The following is a 25109-nucleotide window of genomic DNA, read 5'->3' as shown; positions in this document are numbered from 1 at the left end:
AGGCCTCCAACCAACTGATGATTTTTTACGTCTAGCTTATGATATTATCTAATTATGTATGAACAATACTAGTCTCATGGTTATTTATTTTTCCACACTTATTATAAAACTTTTGTGAGTAATTAAACAGTTCCTAATTTATGTTTTTCAAATATTATGGATGTCTATTTAGTTTTTTTATAATTATTGGTTTTAATAAAAATAATATCCGTTCGAACGACCGTGTTACGTTCGAACATTAATGGGTAGGTCGTTCAAACATTAATGACCAAGCCGTTCGAACGATACCAGATGCTCAAAAAAACGTTCAAACGCAGGTCATTACCATAGCGTTCGAACATTGATCAGCACCATTCGATCTCTTCTACCGTTCGATTTGTTCATTTAACGTTCGAACGTAATTCTATTGATCATTTGAACGTATCTTGAAAACCGTTCAAAAGATATATTAACGTTCGAACGGTAACTGAGAAGCATTTGAACGCCATTCTGGAATGAATTTTAACTGTGACAAAAAATGTCATCGTTCGAACGGTATCGAACGGTCAATTTTAAAATCGTTCCAAAAGATATATTTTGGGATAAAATTGTGATTTTCGTCCCAATATATCTTCTGGGACAGTGATGTTGGGACGACCTTGGGACGAAATTTTTTCGTCCCAAAAAATCTTTCGGAACGAAATCTATATATTTTCGTCCCAAAAAAGATTTTTTGTTATAGTGAATTTGCTGAACTACTTAATTATCGCCTTGTGTGATTTTAAATAGGCCAGAGGCACAACAGCAAAATCAGATACAGTGTTTGTGGTTTCTCATTTAAGTGGTTTCTTTGTTCCTCTATCAGTGTTCTTCATTCATGTTCCAGATCTTGAAAGTTGGACCACTTCCAACTAAAGCGTCATATATATCCTTCTTTCTCAATCCAGATCTGAACAATTATGAATTGCATGCTTTAAAGTATAGATTACGGATTTCAAAGAAGAAAAAGAAAAAAGTATAGACTCTTTTTTCTTCAATGGGCCAAAATATATATAATGCCCATTCAGAAATATTGATTCAGTCTAGATTCAATCATATACCCATTTTTCAGTCTCTACCCATTTATTTTTTTGCCTTTTTCTTCAAATGAATTCTATAGATTCAATCCATTCATTTCCATTTTTTCTTTCTCATAGAATGCCCATTTGGAGAGTTTTACATTCACCACGTGAAAAATGGAAAAGATATGTTTGGATAAATGATTTAAAATGGGTGTATATAGATATCGGTTTCTAATTTCAAAGAATGGAACTATCATTCACTTGTAGGGTTGTTTGTTGTTGTTGAAGGGGGAGGGGGGAAATTAGGATTAGGGATGGAGGGAGATGGGGTAATAGATAGGGGAGGAGATGGAGCTTGAAGGAGAAGGGTCTGGTACCAACTTAAAACACTCTATATGGAAAATAATGAAACAAACCGTTTCATTTTATTCTATCTCTCCCATGCTTCACAAATTCCTTTCCCACTCATTCATTGAAACGCCGCGTTTAATTTTTGAGCTGGCATCCCATGAGTTCATGCACGATTTGTCCGCGAAATGGACTGAATTTAGACTTTTTCTTCTTAATAATATATTAATGGTCATGTAAATTACTAATAATAATAGAAAATGAAGGAAAATTTAGTGTTTAAATTTCAAACGTGGACTTCTCTTCTTATATATAAATCTAGAAGGGATTAGTGGACCTACCACCTTATCCATATATACACTTTGATATTTATATATATATAAATATTAAGTACAATCAATTTTTTTATATTTTATTAATATAATTAATTATATATTAAAAAAATTAATATAATTAAATACATTAATAAAATATATTAAAATAATTATCTGTAATACTACCTATATATATTATGTACGTGTGTATATATAAATATATAATTAGTTTCGTTCGGGCATTCATCATGTTGTCCACTTATAGAAGTGTGTTCACACCGGCGTTGACAACAACTGATAAATATTGCATTAATTCTCGTCTTGCACTGAGTTTTCAAATACGGATGGTGCCGTGCATGTCGATATTTTTGGACTCTTTCAATTCTTGAGGCCACACGCAACGAAATCATTATCGTTATAAAATTTTGTTCATGTTGTTATCATTATTATATTTTATATCAAATAAAACCCCACACGGCTGAAAACTACAAGCGTATAATTTTTCATACTAGTAAAAGCTTTTGTTATGTTGTCATTGTCGTCGTGTTATTATTGTTGCTATATATTATAATATAAAAAAATCTAGTTATAAATATAATTGTATTTTAATATGTGTATTAATTTATTTTAATTGATCAAAAATAAATTTTATTAAAAACAGTGTAAATTTAAATTTTAAATATAAAATAATTAATATTAATACGTAAATTAGTACGCGACTTTACTTATATATAGCAAAACTCTTATGTAATACTTAATGGCTTCAAATGTTGTTCATTAAAAAAATTTATATGTAAATCTCATTTGCCTTGCTAATGATATTGGAGGAAGGGACGAATCTACATGGGTTCAAATTTTATTTTTATAAAAGTAATAGAGTATTTATTAATAACGAGTATTATAACTTTGACTTGAAATATACATTATAAACAAATTACAACATTAATAGTTTCACAATATACAATCGTATCGATATGGTCTAGTCCAAGCTGCATATCTCCACAGACTCACGGTCTAAGAGATAACACAATTGAAACACGAGGAAATTAAAATCATTTTGAACAAAAAAAAGAAAAAAAGAAAAAATACGACTAGCATCAATAATGTATAAATCTAGGGAAACCAAAAGGAGTTAGAAATACCTTATGAGGATCCAGCTTGCTTTGCCAAGAGGCGAGCCACTTAGTTTGCTTCTATATTACAGAGAAGGGACCGAGAAGGATAGTCTTGCATTGTAGATAAGTGACTATGCATTTTTTAATTATTTTTTTAATACTTTTAAATATTTAAAAAAAATCGCAAACTCACTAGAAATCATTTTCTTAACTATTAAATAAAAAGAAAAAAGAAAAAAACAGTATCTATCATTTTGGAGGCACCATCCTCGACCCCAAGCATTTTCTTATTGTATATATGCATGCTGAAGATCAGAAACGTTGAGATAAATTGCCATGGAGTAAAAGGAAGAGTGAAATCAGTCCATAATTATTGAGTGTTGCATCTACCTCTATGCATATGCATGGCTATATATATTGAACTAATATAAAAGAGAGAACAATATAGTAAAGCTAGCTAATTGATATAATAGTATTTGCTGCAATGTATAAGAGCGGTTTAATTAGAATATTATAAAGATTTTTCCTTTATCATTCTAATGCGTTGTTAATTTTTAACGAAGATTAATATCATTTAATGATGTCATGTGAGTCGCCAGAAATATGTCATAATGAACACTAATGTAAGTGTTATAAGGAATTAAACATGAACGACATAGATTTTTTTACGAGTTTTGTTAGGTACAAGTAAATTTGTACACTATTGATCATTTTTATTTTAAAAAAAATTGTATAAGAAAAATTTTGAGAAAAGATGAAAATATCTTATTTCATAAAAATTATTTATTTTTAATTCACATCGTTTCTTTAAATATATGCATTATATATCAATATTCGTGTACGAAAAACTCTGATTGTAAGAATATTTTTCCTTTTTTTACTATCATATAATATAATATAAATATATTATATTTATACGCGACATGAAATCTGATGCCAATCCAAATACTTATAATTTGTTGAGGAAAAACTCATCCAATTTGGAATTGTTAATGTTTATACTAAATTTTACGTTAAAATGGTTTAAAAATATTCCATATGATAGATTTAATCCCAAAACTAATTCAAAGAGTACATACTGCATGTTGTTTAGGTACACTTTCCAGCCTATTAATCCTCATTTTGCACGAGCCAAAAAATAAAAACAAAACAACGTACAAGCGCCGTCTTTCTTTGCGAAGGAGAAATAAAGGGACAAAAGTCTTTGAATAAAAAAAGATGAGAGATCGTCAGAGATTTGAAAGTGACATGCATGAGTTGTGTGTGTGTGTGTGATTTTTGGGCATGACAACACTAATCATAATAATAATAATTGAAACGACAAATCACACTGCCCAATAATCGCGTACTAAGAATTTTACTGTATATTAATTTATATATTAATATTAATATTTTTTATATTTAAAATTTAAATTAATATTATTTTTAATAAAATTTAATTTTTAACTAATTATATTAAATTAATATATAATTATACTTACAATTAAATTTTTTCTTTAATAAAATACTCCGTACCCAACATTTTTTTTCAGAAATAGGAGCTGGACTCCACACACACACACGTGATTTTATTATCAAATTTTAGTATGGCTCAAAGCCTCAAAGTGCTGGCTAACCACTCGTCGCTTTGGCTTTATCTTTTGGGTCTTCTATCTATACGTAGCTTTTACACTTCAATCCAATACAAAATGGGAAAATGTTAATTATATTTATAAAATCAAAAAAATCTACGTAGATATTTTTATGTATTATTTTACTTATTTTAGTTGTATTATTTTTTTAATATAAAATAATTATTTTATATCAATTACATAAATGAAAATAAAATTATGCATACAAGTAGCAATATTCATACAAAATAAAAATTAATAATCATTTCTTCTTCTTCTTCTTCTTTTTCTTTTAATTTTAAATTTTTTTAAATATTTTTTCTTCATGCTAACTTGAATTATTTTTGGATTGTGGGCCATGTACTTGAAGTGTTCAATTATTCTCCACATGATGATTCTTTGTATCTTTTGGAAGTTGCGTGTATACAAGAAGTTAGAAATTTATAAATGGTAAGAAATGAGACTGCCGACAATAATTAATATATATAAAATAAATATTTTAATCAATTATATTAATAAAATGTATAAAAATATATAAAAATAATTATATATAATAAAATTCTTAAATAAAATAAAAGTATCAATAATTATTTCCATATATAGCATATTAGGAACAACTACAAGTGAGATTCATGAGCTCCACAATTACATAGAATCGGACCTAAAAAATCTATTCACGTTTGTATTTTTATTTCACTTATCATCAACAAAATCCAAATCTTCCAATAATTATAAACAGCATCATCGATCATTTTCAACAAGTTATTATTTAAAAAAATCTCCAAATTGGGTCGGTGAAGTTTCTCCAACACAATCTATAAATTTACCACAATATATTCCTAAAACATGTGAGAAGAAATGTTTTCTTTTAATCTTTTAAAATTAGATCATTTTTTCAAAAAAGAAAAGGAAGAGGAATCGATGGGAATGATCAAATGGGAAATCTGGCATATATGTTGGGTGAGCCAGCACATTTATAGAATGTGATAAAGCAGGAGAAAAGGGGACAGCCACAGCGCGCATGTACCAACAATGCGCGCTGTAGTGATGATTGATTGCTTATACATTTTGATGGCATGCAATAAAGTTGATGTGTAGGTAGCTAGATGGATAGCTGGCGGGTCCATGCAATTAATATTATCTCGAAGCTTTTTTTTCGTTTTATATATCTTCCATGCAGCTTCAAGTTGGCTCAAATTCCACATACCAAAAACCTTTTTCTTTTATTTAAAACTCTATGAGATATTGGAGTTGGGTATCATATGACAAGTATGCATCAAATCTTTTGTGGGAGATTGGACGACACCATCATGTTGATCATCAACCTGCTTCCCATGCAAGTAATTAATTAATCAGCAAAAAGAGATGTCTGATATCATGCTGCGCTCGCGCGCGCTTTTATGGCCGTAATATCTCCCGGCCATTTCAACATGAAGAAATATACATGAAGTTGTTGTAGTTTGGTTTTTGGGTGGATGACAAAATCACTCACATTCCCATGCAGCTTTTGAATCATGTATTCTCAATAGATTCACTCAGATTTTCTTTCCATCGTTTTTATCAAATAAAATCAATGATATTCATTTATTTAGTTCTTATCCCATAGGTTTATTATCCATTATCTCTATGGCTTTTCAATTTTATCAAATTTTTTAATAAAATGCTTCTGCGACATTAAAAGAAAAAGAAAATTATGAAGAAAGGAATATATATATATATATATTTTACCACAAATCTAAGACTCGTCTAAAGTGGAATTCACTCTTAACTATTTCGATAGAGTGGAAACGGCTCTTCAATGCTTAAATCACAAGGATCCATACAACGTTTTTTTTTTTAAAAAAAAAAAAAAAAAAAATCAATCATTCAACCCCCTGGCCACTTTGGTTTAGAAAAAGAGAGAAAAAGGCTTTGCTCGCTTCAGCTGAAGTCGACCAACACAGAGAATATAACACCAAGTGGGAAAATGTCGGCTCTGGCAATAGCTTTAACCAGCCAACGGATCATGGGTATGGTGCGGCATTTGGCACTCAACCCAAACAGCGCAAATACTGTGCTTTAGTTATGAACCTAAATTCTCTTTTAAAGACCTTTTAAAAACCTGTCACCATCTCCATCATTGAAAATATATTTCTGAAGTCGCCCCTTCAAGTCATTTTTGTGCTACCGCGTAATAACAGAGAAGCATAAAGACAAAATAACCGGAAGTTTATAATACATGTGCAAAATAATGAAATGTATCATTGCTTACGTAAGGTGAAGATCGAGAGAATGGCCCAACAATTTGTTTAATTTTCAAAACAAGATCCCTATGTATTTTAAGTTTTTGGTTTAAGTACATGCATGGTAGTTGATACTAAAACTTTAAAGGCACAACTATACCTAAAATACACCATCATACAAAACACAACTGTCCCACAGATTTTCCTTCAGATCATAATGGTTCCATTGTACACTAATCCTATGCTACATCCAAAACAAAGAAAAAAACCAAACCCTACTTACTCTGGATGTGTAAACGTGGAGGGCAAAACAAGCAGGCTGGTAAAACATAAAGAAAGAAAGAAGCCTGGTCAAAGTCGGAAATTAGGTTTATCCAGTAGTCCCTTTCAGCCGTGTAATCAGCTCATCCTGCACATATGATTTCATGCATCAATTAGGTATAAACAGAAGCTGATAGAGAATGAGATTTTTTTTTTTTAGTAAGTAATAAAAGATTTTATTGAAACGACTGTATAGGTGAAGCCCATGTACACAGGATGGAGAATGGGAAGTTCAACAGTTATATCTGAAGGGGCGTGACAAAATATGAGGACCTGAACTTCCAACTCTACTAGTGTTTTTTTTTTTTTAATATAATTAATAAGAACTCTACTAGAAAATAAAGGATACTTCTAAGCTGGATGCTGATAAAATTGTCTTAATACTTGCCTTCTTTCCTTTAATGGAAAGACCTCTTGCCTTCAAAAGGGCACGAAGCTTCTCAACTGTGAAGCTCTGGAAGTCTCTACTAGATGCCTGACTGTTTGATCCTTCTGCACATCCAAGAGTGCAAAAAAGGAAAAAATTAGGTTAAAATAAAGCACAAGATCCTTAATTTATATGAAATGCATGTCTTAACGATTAACAGGTCCAACAAATTTAATTGAATTTCCAACATCTAAAGCACATTAATCCATCCTCTGCTCCATTTTATATGAATTGCACGTGTGAAAAATTGGATAATAGAACACAAGACCATAAGAGCTTACCTTGTCGAGTACTAATTTGACTATTGGCTCTCTTAGCTGAAGTTCGGGCATCTGGAGTTCTTTCAGCGACCCTGAAATGATTAAATGATAGAATGTATCAGACACGTTCAAGTTTGCAAACTGGCAACCGGGCGCCAGATGAAAAGGTTTGTTCAGAAGTAAATGATGCTTCATAAACTAATTTTTTTATGAGTAAATTCATGATATAAACTTACTTATCAAAAAAAAAAAAAAATCATGATATAAACTCACGCCATTTTGTAGCCGAAGAGAGTTAATGTGTAGTAAAAAATCTAAACCCTTGGAGTATGGTCACGGAGATACCTAAGAATTATTGTTCTTTTGATCGGTAAAGATACCTCAGAATTTTGATAGGAGGAGATACACAGAAGTAAATATAATTAAGGTAGGTCAAACCTTATTTATCTACAAGATGTGGCAAACATTGCTCATCCATAAGATAAGGTAGCAATACCTCTTTCTAGAACCCTCGGTTGCAGTTAAACCCTTCACATCCTTTGAAATGGAATCGCTCTTCTGTCTCCTAAGCATGAGTGATCTGATCAATATGTTCTGCTGGTTTGTTTTTATTTGTTGGTCCTCTGGATGTACAAGAAAGTGAATCAGAGCTTCCACAGTCATATTGAAATCTATCAGGGATCACAATGATGTGGAAAAATTTAATGAAAACGTCACAAAATAAATAAGGATCATAATATCATTTCAGCTATCCTTATTTCCATTTTGTTCGGTGACATGAAGAAAATAGAAATCGTATATGGTATGGAATATTGTCTTGCCAACATTTTGTCCATAATGTTTTCTAACAGACAACAAGCAAAAATAGATAGAACATACATTTCAGATAACTTGCAATTTATAACCAATCACCTCAATGTACCATTATGATTTCTCTGTTCAAACATTTAGAAACACATTACTACTGATAAAAAATTATATCACATTACAGACGTACAGTCAATATCATTCCACAAGAGTCCTATAACGTCAGGAGATTCAGTTTGATAAAAATTAGAAAACACACCTTCAACAGAAATGTTCAGTCCCTTGAATAAAAGATACGGGAATTCCAATAGAATTTCTAAATTGATACACTTGCCTAAGAGAGAAATGTCCAACAAATAGGAAAGCAAAGTAAGAAAACATGAATGCAATTGCAAATGCAAAGTACAATCCCTAAAATGAAAACTGAAGGATAAGAGACCTGGAGGTGACGTTTCATGGTCACAAATATATACTCGCATTCCACCCTGCACAAATTGTTCAAACGTAAACAAAAGGTCAATGCCCCTGTGACAAGAATCTAATGAATTTGAATGGTTACTAATGTACAAGAGAGTTAAGACAAATTATGTACACGAAAGAGGCATATCAAAGAGAAAAAATCCAAAACGAAAAAGGCACGGATGAATATAGATGAGACAAAAAATATAATAACTCATTTATTTTTAAGTTGCTTCTTTTAAGATCAAGAAAGAGAAACACTATGAAATAAACATTCATAGAAACCAAAGATCTAATTATCAACTCTAAGAGTAAAAAGTAGATTTTTTAAGGACTCTCGTAAAAGGCTTGCTGCCGCATCACATGTTTGATCCATAAAAGAACACACTCATTCAAATATGGCAGTAAAGTTCTACTGCTGAATTCATGAATTCCTTGTATCCTTAGCCAATCATGCCTAGGTGTTGCTCTTGTATATGTCCTGTATACTTAGGATATGCCTACTCCTCATCAATAAAAATCTTTATTTACTGATTTAAAAAAAAAAAAGTTTTATTGCTGAAATGGTCTTGGGTTCCTATACAACAAGTTAAGTCATCCAGCCACCCGATAGAAATCCATCAAATAGATAGGACCAACTTCTTGGATGACAGAGGAAAACCAAGGACAGCAGCTTAACCTGAGCCTTCGGGATTATATGGTCCTAATATTTTGTAATACCCAAAATTGAGTATGAGAGGGTGGTGTTGAGATCTCACATTGTCTAGGAAGGAGAAGTTTTGTGCAGTTTATTGTGTTTACATTGATTTCAAGGGTCCCCAATTGTAACATTAAAGCCTGCTCAAGCTTTCCTTTGATTGCTACAAATGGTATCAAAGACAATCCCAACCATAAGTGTGGGATTTTAGCCGTGCCATGTATAATCGAATGACATTATGAGGACTTTAATAATTTAATGGTGAGGGTATAGGGGAATTGTAATACCTCAGATTTAGTATGAGAGGATGGTGAATGAGATGTTACACTTCTTGGGAGTTAGAAGTTTTTGCAATTTATAATGATCCAAATTCACTCAAATGGACTCTAATTGTAATATTAACTAATCTTTTTCCTACAATAAGCTCAGATATGATGTGGCTTGAGCTTTCCTAGGTTCATAACATATTTAATTTAATGAGAAAGTATGCATAAGTTACAGAGACCAAGACCATAAGTAGGAATCTCCAAGGCCCTGAAAGAAATTAAAGCCTCTCTTATGTATTCTAGATAAGAGATGGCATGGGCAGAATTTTTGCAAATGCTGAAACAACCATATTGCAGTGCTTTTGGAAGAAGCTCCCTGGACATTTATAAACTACACAGTGTCCAATAAATAAATGCTAGAAGCTCATTCCTACATCATCATATAGGGGCTTCAGCATTTGAGGAACTGAAAGGACCATAGTCTATTTGCACACATGAATCTCACGAATATATGGCCTAGCCCTTTATCTCTAAAGTTTCTACTTCTTTGAAGGAAAGGATTCTGAAACTTATGGTATCTCTGGCAATATGAATTGCAACTATATTCTTGCAGCAGGGTGCTGCAGGTTCCATGTTTTCTATCCAGAACAGCTTATAAAGCTGGAAGCAAAATAAACAAAAGGAAAAAAGAAGAAGCAGTATCTGTTTACAAGAATCAAATCCAAAAACTATGTAAATAAGGAATGGCAGTACCATGATGCATGGGATCCCACATTGTTTGAGAAGGAGAAGTTCCTGCTTTTTATAATGTTCCAATGGAGCTCCAATTATATCATTGACTAGTTCTTTTAGAGCATAGGTCATGTGGTTGGGGCCTTCCATTGGGACGTTACACAACTAATTAATCCCGGACTTCTTGAGAGCATGGTGGTACTATCATACAGGGTAAGTGACTATGTAGCAAAACAGTGATTGCATGTATGAACTAATATCCACACAATATGAAGTAAAAGAACAACAAAAACAGCAATTAGTTGCCTTTTAAGACAGCATTCACTTGCCTATTGTTGAGGCTGTAAATCTGAGAATGGGTTGTGAGTGCATAAGCATGCAAATTACATTTGAAGAAATCAATCAATCATATTTAAGAACTGTAGAATTTTGTGACTCATTGTAAATCTACTTCTCTATGAACCCTCGAAAAGATCCTGCAATTGACAGCCAAATTTATCCTCAGGGAAAATTGCTAAAAAGCAATTGTATCACATTGTATTTCACATCAACTCGGATCTAAGGTTATCAATAGTAGCAATAAGTCACTTGTGAAACACACTCACAAAAAGACTAATTATCTGTAAGGATTGTGACCTCCTTAGATCTAAAGACTAACTGCTTTTTCCAGCTCAGAAACAAACATTGGGAGAAGGTACCCTTCTCTAATTCATCCAGAAGCCTACATTCAAGCTCCAACATTCTGGTTATTGAAAAACAAGGACCAACAAGTGTCATACACCTTATAATGCTTATTCTTTGAATTTGAAAGCATATTCAGTTTACAACCAATTACTACTTTAATCAATACAACGCAGAAACAATAGTTCACATGAATCAATGGCCTCAAATGCAGTTCGTACAATCACATCCTCGCAAAACCAGATAGCATATGCATGCAGAAATTTGATGCATGTCTATATCCAGTTCTAATAATATGCACAAACCACTTCAATCAAACAACTTTTTATTTCCAAACAAGCAAAAAATATTTCGACTGTACTAAAGATGATTACTTTAAAAATCACAAGCAGTACTAAAACTCTCTTCTCCCACAATTATTCCAGTAATTACATACCCAACCTAATCCAGGTATATGCAAAAACGATAAACAACTAAAATCTTAAAAAAGGTACTTCCATAGATCATGTCTCCAATTGAATCGTTTAACAGCATTCATCACTCACAATCTAAATAAATAAAACTCGTCCAATTGCGCATGTATCAGAGATCAAAAGCCCTAAACCGCCTGTTTGGTAACCAAGAGAGCATAAAAAATAGCAAGATTTACATATTTTGGTAGTGCGAACATAAATACGAGTAAAACAAATCCACAACCAACTTAAGTGCTTGCTTGACGTTTAGTTAAAAAATAAATTTTGTTTTTAACCTCCGCAAGCCCCCAAAACAACAAACATTATCTTAACAAATTTCCCTCGATTTTTTCTCGGCAACCAAAAAGAAAACTGGGTAAAACTGCAAGGTTTTAAAAGTTTTAAATAGAGTGAGAAGGCGAAGAGAGATCACCGGGTTTGAAGAGACAACGGTGGAGGAGAAGAACCCCAGGGAGGGAAGGTCGGCGAGGAACTTGGACGCGCCAGAAGCCGTTGGATGATTCGAATCGGACGGCTGAGAGGACGACGAGCCCTCCATCGCGCCTGGAAATAAAAAAAATAAAAAAACTTTCGAGAAGTACGGTGACAAAAGAGCGAGTGAGTCAAGTGCGTAGAACTAAGTGCACGTTTACCACTTGGCTATATATACGGGACGTGACGGGGCGGGAAAGGAGCTCTGTAATAGTTGAGTTTTACCGCGGAGTCATGCTAGGCCACCGCCAACAATGACAGCTGGTGCCGCTGGCATAAATTTAAATTTTTATTTTTTTATATTTTTTTTTATATTTTTAAATATTTTTAAAAAATAAAAAAATTTATTAATATATTAAAATTGATTTTCTTAACTAAAAAAATTAAATAAATTAATTTTATTTTTTACCGCATTAAACATTTATCTTCTATTTATTTATAGTAACAACGGATTCAATTCTTAAATTTTGATTTTAGATTATGATCAGATATTATTTATTATATTTTATTTATAAATTTATTATATTTCATAAATTTATAAATCTATATTATGAAATGATAAGAAAATAGAAAATGAATAAATTTTTTTTTTTAAATTATAAATTTTGATTTTTAAGATTTAAATTAGAAATTATATTATGTAAGTTGTATGTAATATAAAGATTTTAAAATAACAGTTATCTTGAAATTCGATCTCTTGTAAGTTGCAAATAACATATTTTGGTCCAAAAATGTGAAGAGTCAAGTTAGAATTGGAACAATTACCTTATTATATACAGAAATTATAAAAACTATATCACAAGCTACCAGTATATATCTTGGAATAGGCAGTGGATTTTTCCTTGCCTGACATGAAAATGGGCCGGGCAGTTATTTTTGTTGCCTCGCATCAAAATTTACTCACTGTAAATATCATTTATTTGAGCATGCGGCCCCTCCCCTCTTCCTCCTCTTTCTTTAGCTACAACCGCTCAATCCTTTATATCCCATTTTTGCTTCTCAACCTTTATCTCTGATCTTCATCTAGGTTATTAATCCATTCTTCTGTTCGTGATTTAGGTCACATTTTATTTGGTTGATTTGCTTTCTATCTTTATCTTTGGTTCTCTTATCTCTATTGTCTAATTTTCTTGTTTTCTTTTTCCCATGTTTGCTTTCAATTTGGTTATAGTTGTGGTTGTTTTATCCTATTTGTATAGCTTGCGGGATAAATACAGATGAAACTTTCTTGGGACAGGGTGGCTAACATGATAACCACTTTGCCCAAGTCAAGACTAGGGGTGTGTAGCTGACTTGATCTTTTTTTTGATCCGGTCTGGAATTTGAAAATTCGGTTGAATTTGGGTAATTATATATCCATATTCGATTATTTAACTAGTTATTAATAATCATGTATTAAAAAAAAACACAATTTTTATTTCAAAACGAGTTCATTTTTGTATATGCAAAAACATCGTTTTGCATGTACAAAAATTAGATGTAAAAAACTAGAGTTTTAAAAAAAAATGGAGTTAATATTAGATACCAGTTATACCAACCAATTTTACCCAGGCAGGTATCCGCCCAATTTTATGAATCTGAGTACGGATCTGGATATTTCCGCGCATATCTGGATGCGCACTGCTAGTTGGGGCAGAGTTTTGGGAGACAGGAATGGGTGCTCAATCAATATAATGCTTGCTCTTATCTATTTTCCAATCCATTTCTTATCAAATCTCAATCTTAAGTGTTCTAGAACACTGGGGGAGAATCCCATTATTCTAAAATGGAATAGAGTCAATGGACAATGCTAATTTAAAAATAAACTAATAAAGAGAAAAAATTCCGTGAATTAGGAGACCTGGTAACTATTCGTTGTAGGGGTGTAAAAAAGAAAATCTAAAAATCGGTTGAACAGAATCAGTTCAGTTCAAGTCCAGTTTGTAAGCGATCTAGTGCTGTATCAGTTTTCATATTTTGAAACTTGGTTCAGACTGAACCGAACCGGTATATATATTTATAATTTTTTATATTATATCATATATATTTTATGCTAAGTTGCTAAGTAATATAACATGAAACTTTAATCCTATTATTCAAGTCTATTAATTCCATAACATAAAATTAATATAACACGTGATATAACATAAAATTAATATTATAATATTTTTTAATATAACATATAAATTTTAAGAAAAATTAATATAACATAAAATTTTAGTTTTAAACATAAACATGAATATAAATATTTCTTTTAATATATATATATCAATGATAAATATATTTTTGGCATAATAAATTCTAATATATGTATTATTTTTATAAATACATTTTTACATATTTAATCGTATATACTTATATAAAAAGTCAAGAACTTATATAGACTATATTTAATTTCAATACTATATTAGTATGTGTTAATTGTTATAAAATAATATACTTATACTATAATATAAATAGACTAATAATTGAGTATATATAAACACCATATTATTACTGTAACACTCCACCTAAAAATCTCTTCAAAACTTGGCTTTAGCATTCATAATCCTAACTGGCATAAGTTGTGACTTTTGAAGAGAGGGAATTTTTGGAATTTGAGTTGGCTAAGGAGCTTACATTATCAATTTAGTTAGTATTTTTAGAAGATTTTAGTGCAAGATTGATTTTGAGAAAATATAAATTTTTGGAGCTTGATTGTTTTTGTAGTATTATTTGAGAGTTTTTTAGTGTAATATTATTTATATTGGAAATATGATGCCAATAGGTCAATGGGAGAATGACACATTAATAGACTAGACAATTGAGTTAAATGTTAGATAGATTTAGAGAAAGCACGAGAATGGTTTAATAAGGGCTCTAGTTTAATAAGATGAGATAAGTTAAGGATAAACACAAAGATCTTAAATCATACTTGATAGATATAAGACTTTAGACCTTATATGATGGACATAGAGCTTTAGTGTCCTAATTCACTAAAAATGTAATAGGCTGAGGATAAGTGTTAAAAGAGAAGTTAGAAACATCGTGTATACGCATGATTTGAAAGTTTTTAGATGATTTGGTATTATTCAATATTTAAATGTTGGGATAAACTCGTGTAGTATTATTCTAAGTTGTAAAATTGTTCCAAAGTCAATTTTGTAGACTTATATTTAATGGAAATTAATCATACATGCATGCATAGAACCATTAAAAAGATGAGTTTCGTCGAAAGGGCACACCCCGTCGTTATTGCTAGGCTGTATCATGGCAGAATTTGAATAATCCTAATTTGCTCCTCCATCTTGCTTTCTCATTTTGACTGGTGAGATATTTAATTTTTTAATTTATTAAATTTTAAAAATATTATTAATATATTGATTCTTTTTTATATATTTTTAAAAATATTAAAATATTATAAATAAAAAAAATTTAAAACATAAATTTTACTAGAAGTACGTCAAGTAATGATCCGCTGGCGGACTCATAACGGGGCTAAGATGAGGATACTTTCCCAGTTCCTGACAACTGGTAATAGTTTCTGAAAGCCGCTCTACAAAACTGGGGGCGATGCCCAAGTGTCGTTACACCAGCAAACATAATGGCGCAAAGCACGCTCCGGTGCACATTAGCTGTGGGCAGCAGTGGCTTTCATTAAAAATCGGATAAGATCTGTCCTTGAAAAGAGATATTAAATCAGGACAAACCGGATAAGCATTGCAAATAGTTCGCTAGACAGTTGACCACTCGACTCCATCACACGATAATTGCACCCCCACCCATCACAACGTTCCACGTGTTCGAAGTTAATCTAAATATTATTTTCCTACTAACAAAATCTTTAAAAATGTAAATATAAAATGATGATAAAAATTTATTTGTAATTCTATTTATTGGTATATTAAATATATAATTAATAATTCTTTTTAACTTTAGCATTTACCTAATTAATATGTAAATGTTGCAAAATCAATATATATTTAAACGGTCCAGATTACAGGTGTATGATAAGTTTCGTTACAAATGTTATAAATCTAAGTTTCCTACACTGTACTTATTATGTCAGAGATCCTACGCTTGTCCGATTCAGAGTTGCAAAGTGATCAGATAAAGAACGAGAGAGAGAGAGAGAGAGAGAGAGAGAGAGAGAGAGTTAAGAGACTGTTTTAGGGTGATGGCGGCGATGGGCGAGAGTCCGAGGAGTGGGTTGTCGAGTCCAGAGGCAAAGCTGGGGATGCGGGTGGAGGATCTGTGGGACGTGATGGAGCCACAGCTCAGTCCCACTGAGAAGCTCAACGCTTGCTTTGAGAGCATCCTCGTTTCTGCGTTTCCTCCGTCTTCTTCAAATATAGGTACTATAAATATTTATATATATTAATTATACATATACATAGACACATGCATGTGTCTGTCTTTGTGTTTGTGTAACTGTTGATATTGGAGACAAAGGCTTGTAATTGTTGAACATCGGACATCAAATTGAGGGTGATCGTAGGTGAACTTCGCATGCAAAGTTTAATATGTAACGGTTATAGGCATGGATCGGGGTCTTTTTTAGATGTTTTAATTTCTTATGCTGGTTTATGAGGAGGTACCCAAGCTTTGGAACAAGGGGATGGGGGAACGCTACTGAAGAGGAGTAGCTATAACCTGGATAATTCTCTGATCTATCGATCGAGAAATTTGTTGTGGGGAAGAAAGTAAGGAAATTTTGAACACAATTTTATTCTTGAGCTTTTCTGGTTAGCCAAACGAAGAAATGTAACTAGATGGGATATATTTTTATTTTATTTTTTGATAATTAACTAGATGAGATAGAAATTGCTTTTTGGTTGATTGCTGTTTATTATGTTGCGGTAGCTTGATAAACATTGTCAGCCGATTATCTGCGACAATGCGACTGCTTTCAAAGCTTTCTGGATCAATTGACTAACCAACATCAGTTATTTCTGTATTCGCATTATAAGTCGTTATAGAATGGGCCTACAGGCTTTGGCATATGATAAACATGATGTGCAAATCGTATTGTTTTCTCTTTATCCAATATTTTTTACTTTTTTTTTTTGGTTGATCGTGCTAACCGCATCATGATTTTCGCATCCAGTTGAGATTAGATCGGATGCCAGTCTAGGCGAAGCTGTTCAAATTCTGGCTGAACATAAAATTCTTAGCGCACCGGTTGTGGATGTTGATGCACCCGAGGACGCCAATTGGATGGACAGATACGTTGGCATTGTTGAGTTTGCAGGGATTGTTGTTTGGATTCTGCATCAGGTTAGCATGCCAAACAACTCATTTAATTGCTGAAGGAGAAACCTACAAAAGCTTCTACAGTGTTTGTGTGTGTGTGTGTGTGTGTGTCTATATATATATGTATATAATATAGAACTACCACTAAGAAGGCATAATAGAACTATGGGACATAAGCAGATGTAAAGATGAATTCTATATATTTCTGCTTATCAAATAACTTGATGTATTTTCGTAGTACCCTTAACTCTCTTATTTAAGATTTATTTCAACACGAATGTATTACATTGACTTGGCTATCTTCACAATTCCAAAACTGAAAAGTTGACAATCTATGCTGTTGGCAGTCTGAACCACCATCTCCCAGGAGTCCACTCAGTCCAGCCAGTGGAACTGCCCTTGCAGCAGCAACTAATGGATTGAATCCTGAACTTGGGTGTCTAGGCCCCGAATCTGCAGCAACAACTCCAGGAAACTTTTTTGAAGCTCTGACTTCTTCTGATTTGTATAAGAACACAAAGGTTCTACATCTTATTTTAATAACTAGTTTAAAATGCTTTTTTCATTTCAGCTCTCCAGAAAAATTGCAGAAAACACTTGTTAACTTCATTGCATACAGGTTCGCGACATCTCTGGGTCATTCCGTTGGGCTCCATTTCTCGCTTTGGAGAAATCCAATTCTTTTCTGGCCATGCTCTTACTGCTTTCAAAGTATAAATTGAAGAGTCTTCCTGTGGTTGATTTGGGTGAAAGGAAAATCGATAACATCATCACACAATCTGCCGTTATTCATATGCTAGCAGAATGTGCTGGGCTTCAGTGGTTTGAAAGTTGGGGAACCAAGAAACTATCGGAGCTTGGTCTTCCCATGATGACATCTGATCGTGTTATCAAGGTGCATCTCTCTTCTCAGTTCATGTTTGTGGATGCTAGGTTTTTATCCACGTCCTCAGTTCATAATGATCCGGTAAAAAATGCTGTTTGCTTGTAATACCATAATTGCATAAGTTTCTTCTATGTAAAGAGTGTGAAATCACCACTTGTTCCAAAAGCTTATGCTGATGGGAAGAGTTAGATTCAATCATTTATATCTATCTTAACATTCCTCCCCACGTGTGAGCTAGGCTCCCTCTTAATAAGCAGGCTTAACACTTGGAACCTTTAATTAATTGAGTGAAGTTTAGAGTCAGGGTTTGAGTTCAGGACCTTTTTTCTGATACTATGCGAAATCATTACTTGTCCCAAAATCTTAAGTGATAGGAAGAGGTAGATTGAATCAAAGGGTTCCCATCTAGTACAATTAGATCTATGTTCAGATGTTACTTTTAGTTTAAGACATTCTCTTTGATATGTTTAAGCTAGAAGGATTCGAACCCAGATGAAGTTCTGGCCATCTCTTAGAGAAAACAGAACAAATGGATCTTGCAGGGTTCCCTAGAAATTCTTCAATTTCTTTTGGAAGTAGATGAATAATCATGTTTAGTAAATAGCTGGGACATTGAGTAATATCCAGAAAGGCATTTAGGGAATTGGTCTGATTCTATCTCTATTTGTTCTGTTTGAAGAAAGGAATGACCCCAAAGAATCGATTTTTCTTGTAGTTGTTAAATCTCTCACTGATGGATTAATGTGTGATATTCCAAATCCTCATTACTAATGGAATCGAAATGATTTCTGGATTGATTGGAGGATTCTTTCAATTGGCTAGAATCCATTGCTTGAACGAAACTAGATCCTTTCAATGATCTCTGTTTGCTTGCTTACCTTCATTTGCTAGAAAATGTCTTTGATTTATGATATTTGAGACCATAGAAGTATTTATGAGCTTGAAAACTGATATTCACATGATGATAAATTCTCTTATACGCTAACTTTATTCTGCAGGTTTATGAGGATGAACCAGTGCTCCAGGCATTTAAGCTGATGAGAAAAAAGAGGATTGGAGGGATACCTGTTGTTGAAAATGGAGGTAGCAGGGCAGTGGGTAATATAAGCTTAAGAGACGTTCAGTTCCTACTAACTGCACCAAAGATCTATCATGATTACAGGTTTGTGGCCAAATTACTTTCTAAAATGTTGTGTACTGTTTTTCCTGGCAAGGGCATTTGGGGCCTTGGCCCTACTAGTCTGTTGGGCACATGCAATACCCCATCCCTCTGCTTCTTTTGTTTCTTGCCCCTTTGTCATCCTTGAAGCCAAATAACACGCTGATGAAATTGATTGTCAAGAGCTTTGAAGGAGCTTATAAACAATAAATCTGAGTAATGTTCATGGTCAATGCTGAATCCTCAGCACCAACAGTCGTCTATGCTTGAAAAATTTATTGTAATTCGCCTCATTAGGGAAGTGATATGAAGGTTGGCACCATAATTAGGTGGCACACAGCTATGTTGTTTGTTTTTGAGGTATGGTTGCGTACATCTTAGATGTGCATGAAATGTTTATGAATCTGATTCATATTTACACTATGCTAATAGATGGATCTTTCTAACACACCAGAATTCTATGTTCAAATCATGATATAAATGTGTTGATAAATAGAGAACAGGTTTAATGAAGTATGCAATTACACTAAGTTTGTTTTAGGTGCTGGTCCAAACAAAGCGTTCGATTAAGCTGACTCCCTTGGCTCTCAAATGACATTTTATGACAGATCTATCACTGCAAAGAACTTCCTATCGGCTGTTAGAAGCTACTTGGAGAATCATCAGGAGGTCTCCCCAATTTTGAGTGGCATGATTACTTGCAAAAAGGACAACACAGTTAAAGAATTAATTCTCCTACTCGACTCTGAGAAGATCCACCGGATATACGTCGTTGATGATGATGGGAATCTAGAAGGAGTGATCACGCTCAGAGACATCATCTCAAGGCTTGTACACGAGCCCCGTGGCTATTTTGGCGATTTCTTTGATGGTGTTCTCCCCCTGCCCCAAAACAGCAGGGTTTAAGAGTTACGAAGAAATAACATTCTGATCGTTTCTCTAGCGGTTGTCATTTGTGGTTTCTTGGAAACTCGTCTAATATGGTGATGGTAACATAGTCAGGCTCCTGTAACTAATTTTCCTCCTGTTCAGTTGGACTAGTTTAACTTTTTTTTTTTTTTTTTTTTGTTTTTGTAACTGTATTCATGAACTTTATGCGATCTTTTTGGATTATGATCTAATAAGTAAATCCATTGTCCATCTCTTGCAAACAGAAGATTCCCTCGGCTAACAATAATTTTGGTTTGCTTTATTTGATGAAAATATGCCCCATAACAGAAGATAAAAAGATGTCATCACCATTAACCCCCCTCGAATGGAATGGAAACATGACATACTTGTTATGATATTTGCCTACTGTAGATAAACTTCGAATCGTTACCTTCGAAATTTTATATTTAGAACATTCCCTCCGCCAAAAATGGTCGTTATATCACTCATAGGAGGATATTCAACAAGATGGTTTCCAACTTGGGCAAGCTTTCTCCATGACGAGCGGATTGCAGCAGAGACAACTCCCACTGGTGATTTCTAATGCCACAGCCGTGACTACCAAAGTTTTGACAGTTCAATATTTGCCCAAACTTTGAGATAACACATTCAAACCTTGAAAAACAGTAACGATGGCACCACCAGCCACGTGGAATTATATTTGTAACCATATAGAACATGAAAGGGACCATTAATTTCCTCGAGGATTGCATTGAAATGTTTTCATAAAGAATTAAAGAATCCAGATTGTATTATGTACAATCACAATGTTTCATGTGGCCAATGCAAAACGATGGTACTGTAAACATATTCATCTTCATCTTTGATACATACATATAAGAAGCGATGGTGACAAGCAGGTTCTAACTTTCATGGGCAGTTCATGGTCTGGGCATGATTGAAAACATGGCGTTTGCTTAATCTGCAATACAACTGGAATAAGCGTAGCATTAAAACACAAAGCATTAATTAGTCTCATGATACTGCCGCAATATCCATGATTGTTTTTAAAGAAAAAAACTATTTTATAATAAGTGAGAGACGATCCAACCCAAATAACTCCATTAATTATTTGATAGTTATAATGAGCCAAAACCCTCCCATTCCCCGGGTCTGCCCCTGGTTTCACTTAATTGATATCTTGCCTGCAGTGGCAAAAGGATTATGGTTTGAGTTTTGTTACGTACAAGGAAAGTCACATACTAATCTGCGTACCAATACTGATTCCTTCATATTCAAAATTTAAATTAGCATTGTTTTCAATAAAATCTACTTTTTGACGAATCACATTAGATTGTGCACATTTTTTTTTTTGAGAAAAGTAAGACAAATTAGATTGTGCACATATTAGTGCGCAGTTGTACTTGTAACTAGATTTTTTCTTATGATTTTATGCAGACCTTCACAGTACTTTTCCAAAGCAGTACAGCTTAAAAAAGAAAAAAAACACTAATATCAAACGCTTACCTATTCGTTTCAGGAACAAACACTCAATTTTTCCTCGCTTGAAAACCAACCCATCCCCACTACCACTAACATTTTCATAATCGTTTCTATCACACACACATCTGGGCATAGTTTCTTTATGGTATTCTTCCATGTTTCTTTCTTCTAGTAGTGCAAGGAAAAAAAGATCATATGGCATCTATATATTATCAATGGTTAACTTCTATTATGGTTAACTTCTATTAAGATATTGACAAATTATAGCTTCTGCTGGGGAGTTCTTTCTTTTACATTATTTAAAAAAAAAAAAGAATCCATATGGGAATAAGTTTTTGCTATGAACAAAACAATATATATATATTTATATGCAGAGGCCGAATCATACCAGCAGCATCTCATGCATATGTAAACTTAGATCATATTGGTTTCTTGGGATGAACGCCTATTTGAGGTCTCATCCTGAAAAGATGACAAAACGTATTTAGGCAACAAAGCAGCCAAACTAACCATATTTCCACTTTTAAAAACATTTCACAATGAAAAGGCAAATATCAAGGATGACACTCACCAAGTCAGACAACTGGTCTAATATACAGTACATGGAACTCAGCATCATCTCTAGAGTATCTTTAGCTAATTGGAACTTCACATCCAATTCTCCCGAGTGAGACTGTGCATCGTTTTGAAGCTATACATAGAGTAGTTATAGTCAATAGGCATGTTATATGCACGTCCATCTATATCTATTTCTCTTTTCAGTTTCTAATTTTTCTTTTTTTATAAGTAAAAGTAAAACTTTATTAATTGAAAGAGGCATAGCCCAAGCACATAAGAAGTATACACAGAATCTCAGTATCTAAATTGGCCAGTCCAAAAGAAAAGGATAGTGATCTAAGTGGCTTTCACCACTAAATTTCAATCGTAGGTGAGGATCTGAGGTACCTTCAAATCTATAACAGCCATAGGGTCTGCTGATTCTGTATTCTGATTTGCCATATTCCATGTCATTGCCTTCAACCGGGGCAAAGAGACCTAAATATGGTTCATTTAGGAAAAAGGAAAAAAACAGATAAATTTATATGCTGTTATATAACTGTAAAGAGATTAAATTCATCATTTCTGATCAGCTTAGTTAGTAGTAACTTAACAAGGTATCATCAGAGCAGGTAGACCCAAAGTTTCACTGTGTCTCCACTTTCGAAGTTAAAAAATCTCACCTGTTGGCACCAAGTCTGGGCCAATCATCCATTAAGTACTTTTGTAACCTTCTTGTTAGCCAAGAGGTATATTAGAATAATAATTTTGATAAGTCGGTCAATTTTATACAAGGGAAAGCACCAAATCAGGGAGAAGAAGAACGTTATAACAAATAGACATAGATCAATATACTAGGGAAGCTAGAGCTACTCTAAGCTGACATCTGAACATAAACTGTTTTTAGCACTAGGGATTCAAGCTCCTTCATTGCCTTATCACAACCAACGAAGTCCAGTACATTTCGTTCCCTCCACAAGCATCACATCAGACATGAAGGAACCATCCTCCTCACTTCCATGCTGCAATGAGCCATGTTCTGATTCCCCCAGCCGGCAATCAACTCCATGACCCTTTGGGGTATCACCAAATCTTCCTTTTTTTTCTTTCTTCTCCCCCCCCCCCCCCCCCCCCTTCTTCTCTCTTTTCCCCCCTTTTCTTTTAATTATTTTTTTTTATAAGTATCGTTTATGGCATCACCCAATAAACACCAAGGATGGAAATGCAGGGCCCATGTTCTTCGCATTGCAAGCATAATTGTATACCAATCCACTACTAATATTCTCCTCCTCAAATTATCCAAAGTATCCTCCCTGGTGCAGCTGTCCATGCCACCAGCAAAAGATCCCGATAATTCTTTCTTTTTTCTTATGTCCGGGACCTCTCCAAGGCAGTGCCCTTCGGAGTCACACCTATAGTGTAAACCCCGGCCCTATGCACCGCACCCTCAGAAGTTTTCATACACAAAACTGGTTTGGTTAAATCACTAGCTTTTCACCAAGTGTGTGGCTCCAAAGGATTGCTTGCACTTATGAGGCGTTGAACCAGAGGAGAGTGATACCCCAAGACCAAGACCTTCACCACTTGGGCCAACCCACTTGGGGTTAAATATCCTGATAATTGTTATGTTTTCTTCTTCGATTAGAACAATGCTTAATTCGGTAAATCCATTATTTCTTCTTATCAGCATAGCTTATTGGGACATGCGTTAATTTGTCATGCTCTGCGTAGCGGTAGACAATAAGGTTGTGTATAACAAAATCAAGTTTCTGACCTGATCCTTGAGCAAATCTTCCCGCCATTCTCGCTGAAACTTTTGCAGCAGAAGCGTCAATAGTCGTTGAAGTTCTGGCAATACTTCACTGGGAAAAAGTTTCTGAATGTCGTCCTTGCTAACATTCTCGTAAACACACCTACGGATCAACATGCGAAGGCATACCAAGAGCTGCAGAGTACAAGAAATAAATAAAAAGTGAACCTTTTAAACTGGTACCGCACTACCGCGTCACATAAAAAAGTTAATAGAGGACATCTAAAAACAACTAAACCCACAAATTGTTTTTTGGATAAGTAATTCATGGTTGTTAAAGATATTAAAAAGTTAATTTACACATAAACATGAGTGCCGAGAAATGGAAATGGAGGGAGATTACAGGATCGAGGTCGGAGTCGTGCTGAAGCTGGAGCATTTCGCGGATGACAAGGCGGTCGGCAGCGTCGAGGCCGGTCTTTCGGGTTCGCCAAAGGGCTTGGAGAATGTATTCCACCGAATCCTTCGAATTTGACATCACCAACAGCGGCAAGTGACCCCATAGACTGCGCTCCATTCTTCCGAAAACACAGAAAGAGAATACAGATAAGTTCTCCTACGAGAATCTGAGTTCTTCCCTCTCAACTTCTATTCCAAACCTTCTTGTCGGCGGATTTTCCAAAACGAGAATAGAAAAGCTGCAGAGCGTCGGGCTTTTGTTTTCGAGTTTTGCGACTTCACCCTTAATACGACGTAGTATATACTGTAACGCATTCGGGCAACTTATGTTGCCAGAGCATTGGCAATGTGCCCAATGCAAGTCCAAAGTAAATGGAAATATGAGAAAAATGTGCTGCATTGGGTTAGTTATAGCGTGAAAGCTTGACATATTAGCTATAGTAAATGTTAGGATTTTTTCATGTTTAAAGAGTGATTATTATGAGACTAAA

General features: G+C 33.8%; 3 protein-coding genes across 6 annotated transcripts; 1 reads left to right on the top strand and 2 right to left on the bottom strand.

Moving 5' to 3' along the window:
• Positions 1–6699: 6699 nt before the first annotated feature.
• LOC122281937 lies at positions 6700–12397 on the bottom strand. Of its 2 annotated transcripts, XM_043093812.1 has the most exons (7): positions 12185–12397; positions 8904–8949; positions 8724–8798; positions 8154–8280; positions 7679–7749; positions 7359–7462; positions 6700–7058 (listed from the first exon to the last, which is right to left on the bottom strand). In XM_043093812.1, the coding sequence occupies exons 1-7, from the start codon at positions 12308–12310 to the stop codon at positions 7020–7022; spliced, it is 588 nt and encodes a 195-aa protein (XP_042949746.1). In that variant the 5' UTR covers positions 12311–12397; the 3' UTR covers positions 6700–7019. The 2 variants fall into 2 exon arrangements, with proteins under 2 accessions (XP_042949746.1, XP_042949748.1); XM_043093814.1 differs by lacking the exon at positions 8724–8798 and having other exon boundaries at positions 12185–12396.
• A 3886-nt stretch (positions 12398–16283) lies between these two features.
• LOC122281498 (SNF1-related protein kinase regulatory subunit gamma-1) lies at positions 16284–20650 on the top strand. The gene is made up of 6 exons (XM_043093017.1): positions 16284–16556; positions 17309–17478; positions 17802–17975; positions 18074–18349; positions 19339–19502; positions 20108–20650. Exons 1-6 carry the CDS (start codon positions 16379–16381, stop codon positions 20403–20405), a joined length of 1260 nt encoding a protein of 419 aa, XP_042948951.1. The 5' UTR covers positions 16284–16378; the 3' UTR covers positions 20406–20650.
• Positions 20651–21114: 464 nt separating this feature from the next.
• LOC122281499 lies at positions 21115–24971 on the bottom strand. 3 transcript variants are annotated; one of them, XM_043093019.1, is made up of 6 exons: positions 24563–24968; positions 24184–24354; positions 22818–22907; positions 22444–22563; positions 22261–22334; positions 21115–21351 (listed from the first exon to the last, which is right to left on the bottom strand). In XM_043093019.1, the coding sequence occupies exons 1-5, from the start codon at positions 24734–24736 to the stop codon at positions 22287–22289; spliced, it is 603 nt and encodes a 200-aa protein (XP_042948953.1). In that variant the 5' UTR covers positions 24737–24968; the 3' UTR covers positions 21115–21351; positions 22261–22286. The 3 variants fall into 3 exon arrangements, with proteins under 3 accessions (XP_042948953.1, XP_042948952.1, XP_042948954.1); XM_043093018.1 differs by having other exon boundaries at positions 21115–21362; positions 24563–24965; XM_043093020.1 differs by lacking the exon at positions 22818–22907 and having other exon boundaries at positions 21115–21362; positions 24563–24971.
• Between the last annotated feature and the right edge of the window lie 138 nt (positions 24972–25109).

This window comes from Carya illinoinensis, chromosome 11 (genome assembly GCF_018687715.1).
Source record: "Carya illinoinensis cultivar Pawnee chromosome 11, C.illinoinensisPawnee_v1, whole genome shotgun sequence".
Lineage (NCBI taxonomy): Eukaryota > Viridiplantae > Streptophyta > Magnoliopsida > Fagales > Juglandaceae > Carya > Carya illinoinensis.
The sequence above is the reverse complement of the archived record's forward strand: the minus strand, read 5'-3'. Positions and strand labels throughout refer to the sequence as shown.

Coding starts and splice junctions, on each gene's coding strand:
- LOC122281937 (XM_043093812.1), bottom strand. CDS start 12,310: ATGGAGGGCTCGTCGTCCTCTCAGCCGTCCGATTCGAATCATCCAACG. Junction 8,950..12,184: donor CCGTTGTCTCTTCAAACCCG/GTGATCTCTCTT, acceptor CAATTTGTGCAG/GGTGGAATGCGAGTATATAT. Junction 8,281..8,723: donor ACTGAACATTTCTGTTGAAG/GTGTGTTTTCTA, acceptor TTGTACATCCAG/AGGACCAACAAATAAAAACA.
- LOC122281498 (XM_043093017.1), top strand. CDS start 16,379: ATGGCGGCGATGGGCGAGAGTCCGAGGAGTGGGTTGTCGAGTCCAGAG. Junction 17,976..18,073: donor ATTTGTATAAGAACACAAAG/GTTCTACATCTT, acceptor CATTGCATACAG/GTTCGCGACATCTCTGGGTC. Junction 19,503..20,107: donor AAGATCTATCATGATTACAG/GTTTGTGGCCAA, acceptor ATTTTATGACAG/ATCTATCACTGCAAAGAACT.
- LOC122281499 (XM_043093019.1), bottom strand. CDS start 24,736: ATGGAGCGCAGTCTATGGGGTCACTTGCCGCTGTTGGTGATGTCAAAT. Junction 24,355..24,562: donor ACGACTCCGACCTCGATCCT/GTAATCTCCCTC, acceptor TGTACTCTGCAG/CTCTTGGTATGCCTTCGCAT. Junction 22,335..22,443: donor TAGACCAGTTGTCTGACTTG/GTGAGTGTCATC, acceptor TCATCTTTTCAG/GATGAGACCTCAAATAGGCG.